The sequence below is a fragment of the Octodon degus genome, unplaced genomic scaffold (genome assembly GCF_000260255.1).
Source record: "Octodon degus isolate 3935 unplaced genomic scaffold, OctDeg1.0 scaffold00049, whole genome shotgun sequence".
In the NCBI taxonomy this organism is placed as follows: Eukaryota; Metazoa; Chordata; class Mammalia; order Rodentia; family Octodontidae; genus Octodon; species Octodon degus.
Window position 1 is genome coordinate 4,949,400 of NW_004524625.1, and position 14,720 is coordinate 4,964,119.

Below are 14,720 nucleotides of genomic sequence, written 5' to 3' on the forward strand. Positions count from 1 at the left end.
CTGTGCCATGTCACCTCCTCCAGTAAGGGACACCGCACTAACTCCGGCTGCCCTGAGGAAACCCAGCCCTCCAGAATTCTACTGGCAGACCTTGCGTGGTGGGCTTCTGAGGTGTGACTTCCAGGTACCCTTAGGGGCACAGGGTTGGCCTAGGCTTCTCTGTGCCTGCTCTCAGAAGTGAAGCCTAAGCTGCTGGAAGGGGGCCTGGACGCTTGAGCTTGCTCACCTCTGCCGCAGTCGGGGCCCAGGAAGCCCAGGAAGCAGTGGCAGGTACCCGAGATGCAGTCACCGTTGCCATAGCAATTGCTGGGGCAGTTATCCACCGATTCTGGGGGAACAAAGAGAACAAGAGCTGAAAAGAGCAACTTCTCCATGACCCAGGGAGCTCAGAATCCAGCCCCAGGTGAACCAAGATCCTCAGGTCTGAGGGTCTCCTGTGGAAAAAGGGAACCAATGTTATTCCAGCCCAGTCACAGAAAGAAACTAATGGGGTTAAGATGGTGTTGCATCCACTACACTGAAGCCCGTCTCAACCCGCACTGGGAGACGCGTGGGTGAAATGCTTATGAATCCAATTGGTCTCTACAAATGCACTGCAAGCTGTGCAGCTGAAACACCACTGGGAGAAAGCTGAACCCGAGCAGAGTGGCTATCTTCAGAAAGTGCATTCCGGGGTGATCTTTGCCGTCTTCTCGGGGCTCTGTAGTTGTCTCACAAGGGGCCAACATTCCACCAATTTGTTGTCGCACAAAGCTGCTGGGTATCGGCAGAGCTCGTTTCCTGCCTCTGATCTGCCATCGGTCCATCCAGGCTGCCACACCCCGCACTGCAGGTGCAGCGAAAGCCTGTGCTGGCCTTCCAGCTTTCTCCTGCGCTCTTCTCCCAATTTATCTACCACCCAGAAGCCCGAGTCAAACAGGCCTGATGCTTGTCACCCTCATGTTTAAAGCCCCGCCAGTGGCCCGCCAATCGCCCGATGGAAACTCCAAGCCCCTTCAGAGGCATTCACGTCTCTTCCCTGGTCCCTTTAGAGTCCCAGAACCTGCTGCCATGCTTACTTTTTAAAACTTTTTTATTTTTACAGCAACGCTTCTTTCCCTAACTCCTCCTAATGCCATCTGTAACATCAAGGAGATGCAGCATCAATTTCAGAAATATTAGAATAAAAAATGAGGTAATGTCCTGTAGCTCTAGTAAGTGAACATGCTACCTGGAAAATCTGCTTCTCTGGAACATCTCACTTCTCAATAATGCTGGGTTGGAACGAAAACAAAGACACAACTACACATAGATGTCTTGCCCCACTGTCATCAAATCTGACCAGTATTGTGCATTGCTGGAACTTCTTACAGGCCACAGATTATAACATCATGGAGGCAGGACTTGAACCCAGACCCTTTGATTTCAAACCCAGTCTCTGTTCATGCCACAGGAATTTACTCCAGAGTGAAAGCCAGGGCATGAACAAGGCCGGGCTGTGGGCAGCAAGGCCAGGCCTGAAGGCCGCAAAGGAGCTAATGAAGGGCAAAGAATTCTAGGACCTTTGGGCCAGGAAGGCTGGGAGAGACCCCCAGCCCTTCTTAACAGAGAAGAGACAGAGCTGGAGAGAGCAGGGCGACCCCCACAAGGTTGCAGAGTGAGTCAGGGACTTCGCTCACGGCTTAGCACCAACTTTCAGCTGAGACCACTGAGGCTTCTGGGTTTTTTTTTAATATTAGGTTTATCAGTATAGTTTAGATAAACATAATGACCACATTCATCACAGAGAATTTGTACCAGTACAAGATGCATCTTAGTTCTTCTTTTCCATTTCCTTCCCCTTCCTTTAACCCTTCTTCTCCTCCTTATTCACAAATTTTGATCCCATTTTATCCTTGTAGTCTCATGTTTTTCTTTTCCCCCTTCTCCCTGCCAAGTTCTCCTCTCCTTTTGAACAATGTCTTCCTATTCCACGCTATCTATTATATATTTTGGCTCTTATTTACACTTTTGCTTTTTCACCAGAGAGACAATGCAATATTTACATGTGCATCTAATTTATTTCACTTACGAGTACAGTGTCAAGGTGTATCTACATACCTAGGAATGTTTCGAGTTTATCCTTCTTTATGGCTGAGTAGTACTTCATTGTACTACTTTACTAAGATGAAGTACTACTTTACCATTCATTGGTTGATGGACATTTAGGTTGTTTCCAAGATTTAGCTATTACAGACTGTGCTCTAAACATGAGTTCACATATAACTCACCAAGAGAGTGAAAAGACAACCCACAGAGTGGGAAATAAGTTTAGACAGTAGTTTTTCAGACAAAGGAGTAATGTCTAGAACATATAAAGAACTGATGAGGCAGGGGAATTGCTGCAAGTTTGAGGCCAGGGAGGCTACAAGGTGAGCTCAAGGCCAGCCTCAACTGCCTGGAGAAACCCTGCCTCAAAAAGAAACGAAAAAAAATCAGACCCCCTCCCCAACTTCAAGACCCAATCCAAAAAATGGGCATCTGAGATGAATACGCACTTCTCAGACGAAGAAATACAAATAGTAAGTAAATGTGTGGAAAGCCATTCAGCAACCCTGGAACAAGAGACGCAAATTCCAACGGAGCCGAGGGCTCCATTGAAGGAGATATTTGGCCACAGAAGACCTGCCTTTCTCGTTAAAAAAGGTGCAGGCCGACAGGGAGAACCTGGGCAGCCGCTTGAGGGAGAGGAGCCTCTTTCCTGGAGTAAGAGGTCATTCTCCTAGCGTGTGTTCCGTAACCTAAGGCCACTCCTTCCTCTCCAGAGCCCCACGGTCCTCAGCCGTGGTGGAATGGATGCTGCGGCAGACACGATTCCCTGGGAGGGAGGCTTCCTCCGGAGAAGCCCTCGAGTCTACCGTTACTCGGGAGACCGACTGTGGGAAGAGGGTGTCAAGACTGAAACGCATCGTGGCTCTGAGCAGCCGGAGACTGTAGCGGGCGTCTGCCAGAGGGGCGCCCGCCGGCGCAGCGTAGAGCCTTCCTGGGCGGGCTCGGGAGCTGTTCTGCAGCTCAGCGAAGGAGCCCTGGCATGCGGATCCATCTGTGCTGCTCCTGCCCATGCACGAGGTCGCAACCGGAGCATCCTGCAGCGGCAGCCAGGCTCCTGGAGGCCGACTCACCACCGCAGGACTCCCGCGCTGCTTGGGGCCCGATGCGGAGGCGTCAGCCTGGAAGGTCCACTGCTTCCTGACGCCCTGCTCCGGGGTGACGCACTCGCATGCTGCACAGAGGGCTGCGCGGGCCCACAGTGGCTGGCCACCACGGCTCCAGGCCACCACCAGCCTCACGGCGGGGCCCACGGCACGGGACTGGCCTGGAAGAGTGTACCTTCCTGGGGTGTTTCATTCGGCAGTGGCCTCTTAAATGCTGTTTCTAGGAAAGCCATTCTTTCTGCACGTTTTCTTCTGACTGTTCTTTTAAAGGAATAAGTATTTTGAGTCATTGGAAGGCAAGCTTATTTCCTTTCAAGCTGCAGGCCACTTGTGCTGGGGAAGGGATAGTACCGGCTGCTGCGGGCCAGAGCTCAGGACAGAACGCAGAAGGTCTGGGGGCAGCTTAGCTCTGCTCTGGATAGCTGTGGACCCCTGGCCACACCCCGGGTCTGTCTGTACCTGAGTCCCCAGGAAGCTCTAATGGCGACTCCAATTCCTCTGTCAAGCCCAGTCCCGGTGCCGTCTCCTTAGAGACGGCTTCCTGGAAGTTTTCACAGGCAAAGTTACTCCTGGGACTCTTTCTTTACCCCTATGAAATTGTCATAGAGTTTACTTTGTTGATTGTGAACTTGAGTCCAGAAACCTCCTTCGCTTTTCTTGTGTTTATTTTGGCATCTAATACACAGAAGGGTCTCAGTAAATGGTTTTTTGTTGTCACCAAAAGAATTCAACTGCATGATCTCCCAGGTCCCTCCCAGATCTAAATGTCTGTGGTTCAGTCCCTCTGAAAACCAATGCTTTTTTTTTTAAGTATTTTTTTCATAATTTTTTTTGAGAAATAAATTGCAATGAGACAGTTTCAAACCAAATTGGTAGGACAATTTCAATAACTAACACATTGCATACATTCTTCCTAGTGGTTAATTGCTGTACAAGATGCGGACATGATATCCTATTTACAAACACCATTAGAACAAATCATTCTATTCATTAAGAGAATGTAACTATATATCTATCCTAACCACTTTGAATACACAGATACAAAATGGACATTCATCTGTATCCCCTTTTTTTGTTAAGTTCCGTTATTTTAATATTATCAGCAAAATATTCTAAAAGAGTCCAGTAGTCCATAATAGTACTGGGGCTTCTGCTTGATTGGCAATGTCAGAAATTGTTGACCTGACTCCCCTACAGCTCAACATAACACCATGGCTTTACTTCTTATATTTCGTTTTTATACTTTTCTGCTGGATGGTTAAGACCAAGGTAAAGCAGGACCTATGCAACAAGAGTTGTAGCTTTTGGGTCTGAGAAGGTCAGTGAAATGCCCTCAGGATTTAACCTGAGATCCTGTACCTCAGATTGTAGAACCTTTGTCAGTGCAGCCATGTGGATGAGTCACGGCCATTGCTTGGCCAATGTGCTCTCTGTGAAAGCCTGAGAATGTTTTCTCTCCATGTGACTCTCCTTAGGCACACTCTACATCATCGGTCACTTTCCTCTTTGGCTCCATAATCTTCCTGATCAGAAAATTTGGGACACTACTGAGGTACATGATGTAACAGTACAAGTTCTCATATGTCCTGAGTCTTAATTGACCTTGGAAGGCTAGGGCCAAAATGTTGGCTTTCTGAAAACCAATGTTATAAAATACACCTCCTAATACAATCTCTAAAATTACCAGTTGCTTTTTTAACAGGATCAACTGCTGATAAGTGTCACATACTTTCTGGATTCTGATTTATGAAGCTTGCAATACATAAACCTGTGCATCACCTGCCCCCAAACCTTCACAGTGACAAAATGAGGAAAGCATATTTTCTGTGACTAAGTACAGTGTTGGCTACTCAGTCTGACAGAATGGAAGCCTGCATGCTGCAAAACGCCCGGGGCTCTTGGCGTCAAGGAAGGCAGAGGGTTTAGGAGACATGAAATCATTTAAAAATGGCAACAAGCAGCAGAAGGGAGACACGTGGAGAGTATCTTCTTCTGATGAAATGTTTATATACATAGTTTCTCCTCCAGCACTTAGAGGAATTTCAGCAACTTGGGGTCCAAGGGAGATTCCACATATAATGGGTCTCCACTGACCAGATACCACCTGCTAAACACTAGGGCAGAACTGATGCTCTCTGGCTTGGGAGAAGTGTGAACTTTACTGCATAACTATGTTGCATGTTCCTAATTAGTGTGTGGTACATTTCTACCCCCTGTACCCCTCCTCCATTGCTCATCATGTTCACACAGCAGCTGTTTTCAGTTAGCAGGAGATGTACCTCTAGATCTGCTTGGGTTGGAATTAGAAATTCAGCTGCCTATGAATAAATGATTGTCATCACTGGGTATACGACATGGTGGAAAGTGGCAGCTTCTTTCCTCCAGCTGTTGATTTTCTATTATAGCAATGGGCTTTGGTAGGAAATTTGATTTCAGGGACTTGTTTTTCTTCTGTCAATTTTAGAATGCTGTGCCAGCCCTGCTCCTGGGGGCACGCTGAGATGGCAATTGAGACTGGGTGTGGTGGCCAGCCTGTAATCCCAGCTCTCAGTAGGCTCTAAACAGGCGGATCACTATGAGTCTGATCTAGTTGTGAGACCCTAAACACCCTGCAGACCCTTCCCTAAAATACAAAAAAAATTTTTTTTAGAATGCAGAGTGTATTTCTTTGGCTTATTCACTGGACATGTGTCAGGAGCGGGCTGTCCTGGGGCCACAGAACACAAGGACACTGGAAGCACAGAGGGGCATACGCAGAAGGAAGCGAGGGCAGGGTGTGCCCTCCCAGAGGCGTGAGGCTCAGGGAGCTGCAGAGGTCTCGGGGCACCCATGGCAGGGCCTGTCTGCTCAGTGCCCCTTATCAGATCCATTAGCCTGGAACTGTCAGAGTGAAAGATGGCCACATCCAATACAGAAGTCCCTCTGGATCTAGGGCTAAAACCTGGATTCATCCTTCCTTTCTGCTCTCTAGCACCTCTTCTAGGTCCTGTTCTCTTGTAATGTGCCCATGCTAATAGGAGCCTGCATTTGTCACCTTCAGGTTTTTCTGAAATGCCCGAACCTTACTTTGTAGAACACCACAAAGGAAGCTGTCATGTGGAGCAGGACAACCGGAGCAGCGCATTGCCTGCCGGACCCTGCTTCACCGGGCAGGAACAGAGACCCAAGGAGGGGGCCTTCTCCTCTGCTGCTCCCGTGCCATCAACATCCCTCCTTCCCCTCCCCTGCTGAGCAGAGCCCTCTTTGGTCATGGCAGTAAGATGCTAAGGACGTCCCACTGAACACAGGAGGAGGAAGAACACTGAAGACAGAAGGAACCATCGGTGCAAGCGAGGTCAGGCCGCCTCTCCCGCCTCGTCCCTCTCCCGCCTCACCTAGCACCCTCCTCTTGCTCCCTGTGATGCATGTGAGCTCAAGAGGCCTGCGCTCACTACCTATATAACACTCTTCTGCCCTGTTCTCTCTCCTCAAGTTGTGGGAATGGATGTCAGAGACGCTTTGGCAGTGCTTGGTTGAAGAGCCAGAGCACACTTACGGCCCACCAGCGCCCTCCTCTGCCACCTCCTCCGGACTATGCTGCAGGAGCCCAGGCGCCAATGCCCCAGGTGGGACTTGGACTCTGGGACGGCTGCAGGGATGGCTGACACGTCGCCTGGAGAGCAGCCAGGGAAGCATACACTCTGCGCCACTCCTGTTCCTGACACCCAGGGACTAGGTTTATTATTAACAACCGAAGCGGGGATGGAAACAAACTAGACAGCGCAGCTAGGTTTTAATCGTACAACTCGAGGGTGAGCGAAGGCTCTAGAAGGAGACCTCTGTTCCCCCAGCGGAACTGCAAGGGCACATGTGCACATATTCTAATTTAATTCTCACGATAACGGAAATGGGCACTTTTCCCAAGCAATGTTACCATCCCGGAGGAGACTGAGAGCTGAAGTCACTTTCTCAAAGTTGCATGGCAGGCAATGGTGAAGCAGTGAGTGAGCTGTATTCCACGTGTGGTCAAAGTTGATGCCACACAGCCTGAGCCAAAGAAGGGCTCTGGAGCTTGTGGTCTCTTATGTGCTGCATGTCTTTGGATGCCATCTGCATGTAACTCTCCTCTTCTATAGAGTGGAACTAATAACCGCGCCCCTGCCAGAAGCATTCTGAGGAACAAATGCAATCATGTTGCGCATACGGAGGACCTGGCCCAGGCCCCAGCAGAGGTGGTCTTTTGGTTTTAGGGAAGGGTCACACATGCCTTCCATTTGTGAAATAAAACAACACACTACCTTGGTCTAAGGAAACCAAACAAGAAAATGTTCCTGGGGGATAAATACACACATATGTGTGCACGCAAAGGACAGAGAAACTCCCTATGGTGCAAATAGGAAACCAAACAAGCAAGGTCCTGCGTGTGGTGGGGGCAGGGTGTCGGGTAGATTTTCTCCCGGAGGGAAAAAAACTATCACTGCGAATGAAACCTGTTGTGTTCCTGCAGCCCCAGCACAGGCAGACTTATGCCAACAGCTGAAAGAACTTGCCTCTCTATGCACTCCAGATTGGCACTGGGCAAGTGCCAGGTGCTGCAAAGCTGTTGCATGGCTCATGAGGTGTCAGTCCCTGTCTGTACCCCAGCTTTCTCTGCAGATGATGGAAGTCAAAGCTCCTCAGTCTGCAACTGTCTAGGTCAATGCAATGACAAAAATTTGACAAAGCCCATGACAGCCTGGGCCCGAAGCCAATTCTACACTGGCATTTGAACTGGGAGATCTGTTTTCAATCATACCCAGAAGTCTACCAACCACTATTAGGAGCAGTCCCAAGGAGGGGTCGAGGGAAAAGATTGTTGCTTTGATTATACTGGGTCTCAGCTCTCTGTTAATTATTTCTTTGGGGGAAAACCAAATTTCACCACTAAGAATGTAGACCCTTGTAGACAGGCACGGCGCTTAGTTCTCTAGAGAGTTCCCTGATTGCAGATATGCAAACTCAAGCACAAACTCCTTGCTAGCATTGGCACGCTGATAACTAGGTAGGGAGATGAGGGGGAAATGGGCGAAGGTGGCAGAGACACATGGCACTGTACCCACACTCAAGAGAATAGGTAGCAAGAAAGTGATTGTTTCTTTGTCCCACATCTTGGCCTGTACAATGCTCAGCACGAAGGCAGTGAGCGGAAGCTCAGCTCCACAGCACACTCAGGGATCATAGCTGGAGCTCACATCTGGCAGCCACATGTGAGAGACTGATAAGCCAAGCAGGAGCATGCGCTGAGGAGCAACCAGCCGGGCAGGGGGCCTTAGGCCGTGCTCGCTTTTCTTTCTGAGACAGCATTTTGCTTTGTAGTCCAGCTGGCCTCGAACTCCTGGCAATCCTCCTGCCTCAGCCTCCTGAGTGCTGGGATTATGCATGTGCCACCAGACCTGGCATGAAACCATCTTCAAATAAAGAACTGTTGGCAAGATTGGGAATGTTGATCAAGGAGTATGTGCTCTGTTTAAAATAGCTGAAGGTCTCTGTGTGACATGAGAATCAGGTTTTGTTTGTGGCCCTGATGGACTGACCTCCCCAGTGTGTAGGGAGTATAGTCCTTGGGAAACAGGCTTGGGCTGGGAGGAGAAAGAACTCGGCAGCAAGAGAAACACATTTACCACACAGCGACAGGCTATTTTTAGGGATGCATCTGCCCAAATATTATCAATTTCTGGGCGACAGGAAATGTGGTGTGCAGCTGCAAAGGGTACCATCCTGGACTCAGGGCAGGTGTAAACGCCTGTTTGCTATCTGAAGGATTAAATGAATGGGCCAGAGGATCCACCAGGCACTAACATACTCAGAGAGAGGGCACCTAGTGATTGGTGGGGACCGGCCAGGGAGGAGAGCAAAGGTAAAGCGTACAGCAAGCCAAATCCTAGGGCTCCATGAGCCACTGCGAAGCAGAACCCGCTCACACAGAGCCAGCAAGCTCTGACTCTCCCGCCACTGCCGCCGCCCACTAGGTAGTTAATCTTGGCCAAATCCCTCTCGTCTTCCATCTACCAAATTCATTACATTTATTCATTGAATACTTGCTGAGATCTCCTGCGACTCAGGCAGGATGCTGGTGAAGTGGGCGGCTATTTACTGAGTCTCACCTCTGTGAGTGACGGAATCAGACCAAGTTTTCGTACTTGGAAAATTAGACAAATAGGTGGAAAAGCTGATAAAGTCCTCCACATGGTTATAAGCCAAGGTGGGAAAAAGACCGCTCACTGAGCAGTTGGCCCTGTCACCGCACCCTGGGAGGTGCCCCTGCGGGTGCTGCTGATCACTGGCCGCCTCTCCTGGGCTGCTGGTTGCCCAGATGCGGCAGGGCAGCTGCCGGCTCTGCCTCTGCTGCCTTCCCAGGGGCTTCCACACAAGTGCTTCCTGGCGCCCCTCAGGCACATGTGGGAGGCTGCTGAAACAGGTGCCAAGTGGCAGCCACTGTTGAGCACCTCACTGCCAGAGCACAGGGCCCCTCACAGGCGAGAGCGAGAGCACTCAGGACTCAGACAGGCCTTTCCTTTACACAATCCTTTGCTCACAGCTGCTTCTGAGGAGTAGTGCTCTGCCCATGCTGGAGTGGCCAAGTGCAGGCAGACCAGGGAGGCGACCTTATTGTTGCCCCTGACGCAAGGAAAGTCCATCCATGGGCCGAATGCCCACACAGTCTGGTGCATGCAGGCGCTGGACAAGTCAGAATCAGCCAGCTTTCTACTGCCCAAAGTACAGCGCATCCACAGGCACCACAGGACGAGGAGGAGCTCCTCATACTCGAGCTGACCACAAGCCCTTGTGCATTTCACAATAGCTCGTGGGGAGGACTTTGTTCCCAACACAAGGAAGTGAAAGACGTTGCGGTGGGCGTGCCAATTACCCACACTGGGTCACGACAGCTTGCACATATGCACGGACATGACGTGCTGCACTCCACATGGACGCACAGTTATGCCAGTTAAACATTAAATTTTTTTTTTAAAATTGAGAACCTGGCAGTTGGGGGGTGGAAAAGCCAACAGCTAGGATGGAAAGAAAGGGCCAGGCAGGTCCTTACGGCCAGGGAGGAGCCAGCGTTGAGGGGAGATGTCTTGAATGGCCGGGAAGCCTGCGTGTCAGCTGGGCTTGGTGCGCAGGGAGCAGCGCCCGAGAAGATGGGGACAGCAGGGTAGCAGTGGCCACGCCCAGGGAAAATGAGAGTGGAAGCTCCCACGCCCGCCAGACTCCTCCAGGCCCCCTCAGTCCCATGCCACAGTGCCCTTTCTGACGACCTCACTGCCACCCAGTCTTTCTCAAGGCCTCCTCAGTATGACTCTGCTCCTGGCAACTTTAAGAACCCACCTCATCAGATTACTGTACTTAGGGGGCCGCAGGCTCTGCGGTGACTGACGAGTACAGAACTGAGGTTTTTTTTTTTCGGAACCAAGGATTGAACTCAGGCCCTTGTGCTTGCCAGAGAAGCAGTTATTCCACTGAGCCATCTCCCCGGCCCTGAACTGAGGGTTTTTAAAGGATTTCCATGTACAGATATATTCAACACCTAAAAATAAAGGACTATGTTCCTTCATACAGGATGCCAGGAGGCGTGTCTCGTGTGTAGCAAGAAAAGATGCTTCTATTAGCCCCATTTTAGAGGTGAAAACACAAAGGCACAGAGAAGCCGCCCAAGTCCCTGCTGCTAATATTTCTGGGGCTGACGTTCTAGCCAGGACTTCTAGTCCTCCCTGGTCTGGTGACTCTTCCACTGCCCTGCAACTGCCAGCCAGATCACAAAAATGAGAACCTGCTATCGCATTCCTGCCAGTGAATTGGGACTACACAGACAACGCTGGAAGGGCTGGGCCATTCTCACTAGTACCTGTTCTTTCTTGTTCATTGAAGTTCTGTCTTTAAAACTGGCTCATCGACCAGCATTCAAAATGCAACTGTATTGTACTTAAGGCAACATTACTGATTCACTTATTCACTGACCATTCATTCATACATTCATTCAAACAAGTCCTGCTCTCAAGAAGCGGCGGGAAAGCTGGTCTCTGCAGGTAGGCAGAGCGGGCCTGAATTCCAACTTATTTCTGAGCATGAGGTGGAGAGAGAATCACTGCATCTGGACATCAATTTCCTCCTCAGTGAAATCAGAAACCACTTACTTAAGGTCATCTAGACGCATCTAGCATGTAAAAGGTTCTTAGGAAACAGTGGTTTCCTCCTGCATAATTGCAGTGACTTTAAAACTTTGGCTTGTATCAAGCAGCTGAAAGCTTGCTAAAACCCAGATTGTTGGGTGCCACACCTGGAGTTTTCCAGTTACTCGGTCTGGGTGGGTCTCAGCTGCTGCTGATGGCTTGGGCCTAAGCACCACTTTGAGAATCACAGGTCTGGAAGAAAGACCGGGACTTCACACACAGTCTATAAAGATGAGCCAGAAGAACAGAAAGAGCACATTGTACCCAAAGGTAAAGGAATTGTGGACCAGTTCCAAAGAGGGGGGCTGGGTCTTCAGGAGGTAGCCCTGCACAGCTCTTAGAGAACAGGCAGCCCTTTGAAATGCAAAGCAGCTCTGGGCAGGATGGGTGTGGAGTAAGAGCGAGATCCAGAATAGTCATTTCTCTGCTTCCACATGGTGACCTCCTAGTCATCATGCCAACTTCACGTCAAACCTGTCTTTAGGACAAATTACTTGAGAGATCACTTTTTAAAAAGCTCAACCCAGCTGCTGGCTAGAGAGCTGTCTAATGAACATTGCTTTGTGTTGAATTATCCCACGATGACAGGACAGCACTGGAAAGGCGCAGGCTCCACGGAGGGGTGGGCATGAGTGGGAGGAGAGGCTGCTCACAGCTCTGATCACTCGTCCAGCTACTCACAAAGCTGCCTGCACTTCACACAGAAGACCAAGTACTCCTCACCCCCTTCCTAAGTCAGTGCGGTTAGGTCCGAAAACGCACAGAAATACATAAAAGTGACTCACCTCGCCGTGAGTTGAAAACCTCTGCTGGCCTGGACTTCACTTAGGAAATGGAAGTGCCCACTCCCTGTCACCCCCAGGCTGATCTGGTCTCTGCATTCGTGTGACCGTCTCCAGCCCTGTCTGTCAGTCTGTCTTCCGGGAGCTGAGTCTCGCCAGTCCATTGTTCCTTCTCTGAGTATCACAACTAGGGTCCCTGTGAACACTTCTGTCTGCACAGTGATATTGATAAGTGCATTAATGCCAGAATTTTTAAGCAAGAGATTTCAGTAAAGAATTTTTATTTTGATGGGAACACTTGGGAAACCCAGCAGGGTGGCAGTCTCTGCAGGGGTCTCAGTCCTGTGGCTTGACATGAGCCTCAGCAACTTCCTACACAGTGCCACCACCTGGAACTCTCAGTGTGCCAGCAGGACCAAGGGCAGAGTCCTCCTCACAATGCTTACTTGAGTACTACCCCTGGAGGAGGGCGCTGTGCTCATACACCCTGCCCCTGTCCGCTTTGAAGTGTTGAGCTCTTTCTTTCTTTCTTTCTTTCTTTCTTTCTTTCTTTCTTTCTTTCTTTCTTTCTTTCTTTCTTTCTTTCTTTCTTCTTTTGGCTTTTTGAGACCGGGTCTCCCTGTGCAGTTGTACAGTTCAGGCTGGCCTTAAGCTCACTTTGTAGCTCAGGATGACCTTGAACTCAAAACAAGCCTCCTGCCTCAGCCTCCCAAGTGCTGGGATTACAGGTACACACCACCACATCCGGCTGAGCCATTTATTTCCTGGGCTGGGGAGATAGGTTAGTGGTATAAGTGCCTGCTTGGCAAGTGTTAGGTTCTCAGTCAGATTCCTGGCATCAAAAAAATTATTTAAAACAGAAATTCAATGCTACTATGAAACACTGATTCAATGTAATCATATCTTTTCCAGTTAAAAATTATGTAAATACATACTTTTTGAAATGGAGACTGTCTCTATATAACCCAGCATCATCTGCAGGACTCTAAGGCACAGTGGGTAGGACGAACCCACATTTCTGTTCCAGGGCCTGGGCCCAGTAGTACCTCCTTCAAGCTGCAGGTAGGGCTGCAGCTCAGTGCGAGTGTGTGCATGCGCACCCTGCATGAGGCTTCAGGTTCTATCCACAACAAAACCAAAGCCAGCAAAAGGCCCACTGCTCTCTCTGCTGCGGGGTCTCCTTTGTGTAGCCGTCAGCACCCGAGCCGCACCCCACTCCCAGACCCAGGATGAGCCAAGCCTTGCAAGTGCCCCATTGTCCTGTTTTCCCCTTAGCCACCTGCCCTGGTCCTATCCCTCCTGCAGACCCAACTTCAATATTACCTCTGCAGTGCGCCTGCTCCAACTCCCCCTAGCCAGACCTGTCTCACTGGCTTCCTAACGACAGTTTACTCCCCTTGCTCACTGATCACCCACCACTTTTGCTTTGTAGTCTAGTTATTTACGACTATTGCTATTTTTCCCAAAGTAGACAGCAAATTCCTCAAAAGCCAGGACCCATTTCTCATTCTGTCTCTTATCTGTGCTACCCAGTGACTGACACACTGCTCTGTCTAGCATGGCTGCTGGGGCAGCACTCGGCAAATAGCAAATGACAAAGGGCAATGTGCGCTTGATTTCACGTCCCTTGGTGTGCTCAGCCTCAAATGCTATGCTGGGCTCCTTCTTGGCAGCCTGGAGTTCCCTCTCTCCTTCTCCCTCTTTTGAATTTTGTGCTTACAAATTTTTCCAGGCTCCTTCTCTGGGGCTCGGATTGATTGACTGATTATTTCCTTCTTTCCTTCTTTCCCTCCCTCCCTCCTTCCTCCCTCCTTCCTTCTTTCCCTTCCATCTGTCCTTTCTCCTTCCCTTCTCTTCCCCTCTCTCCCTTCCTCCCTCCCTTTCTTTCCTCTTTTCCCTTCTGCCTGTCCTTCCTTTCTTCTTCCCTTCCCCCTCCCTCCCTCCTTCTTTCCCTTCCATCTGTCCTTTTCTCCTTCCCCCTTTCTCCTCTCTTTTCCTCCCTCCTCCCCTCCTCTTACCCTTCCCTGTCCTTCCTATCTCCTTTCCTTCTTCTTGTCCCCCTCCCTCCCTCCTCCCCTCCTCCTTTTCCTTCCCTCTGTCCTTCCTTTCCCCTTCCCTTCCCCCTCTCCTCTTCCTCCCCCCTTCCTTCCCCTCCTCCTTTCTTTTGAATTTCACTTTTATAGACCTACTGCTGCACATTCATGCCCCTTCCTCTGGGCCTGCTATTCACAGCTAAACACAGCACTAGGCCCTCTTCTCCTCTAACCGCACTAACAGGTGTTGGGGGCACATGGGGCAGTAGCATTTTGCAGGGTCCCAATTCTTTTCTCTAGCAAGAGCTGCCACGATGGCTTCTATGAATTACACCCTTGAATTACTTCTATCAGGATAGAACACAATAAATTGATTAGCAAGATGAATAAATTCCACAATTCTGGTGGATTTCTCTTTACAATAATTATAATGCGTATGGGTCAGTTACACACCAATTTGAACAATATTTCTTTCTTACTTACCTAGTGGGTAACAGTCAATGTAATAACTTGGGTCTGTATGTATGGGCCAGAGGCCAAGTT

General features: G+C 49.7%; 1 protein-coding gene across 6 annotated transcripts in view; it reads right to left on the reverse strand.

The window, feature by feature from the left end:
- Window positions 1–14,720, reverse strand: part of Tenm4 (teneurin transmembrane protein 4) — a 707,062-nt gene that overhangs the window by 139,716 nt on the left and 552,626 nt on the right. For all 6 annotated transcript variants that reach the window (XM_023716613.1, XM_023716612.1, XM_023716611.1 and 3 more), the window contains one exon: window positions 227–328. In XM_023716613.1, the coding sequence (XP_023572381.1) occupies window positions 227–328 (102 nt within the window). The remainder of the gene's footprint in view (window positions 1–226; window positions 329–14,720) is intronic.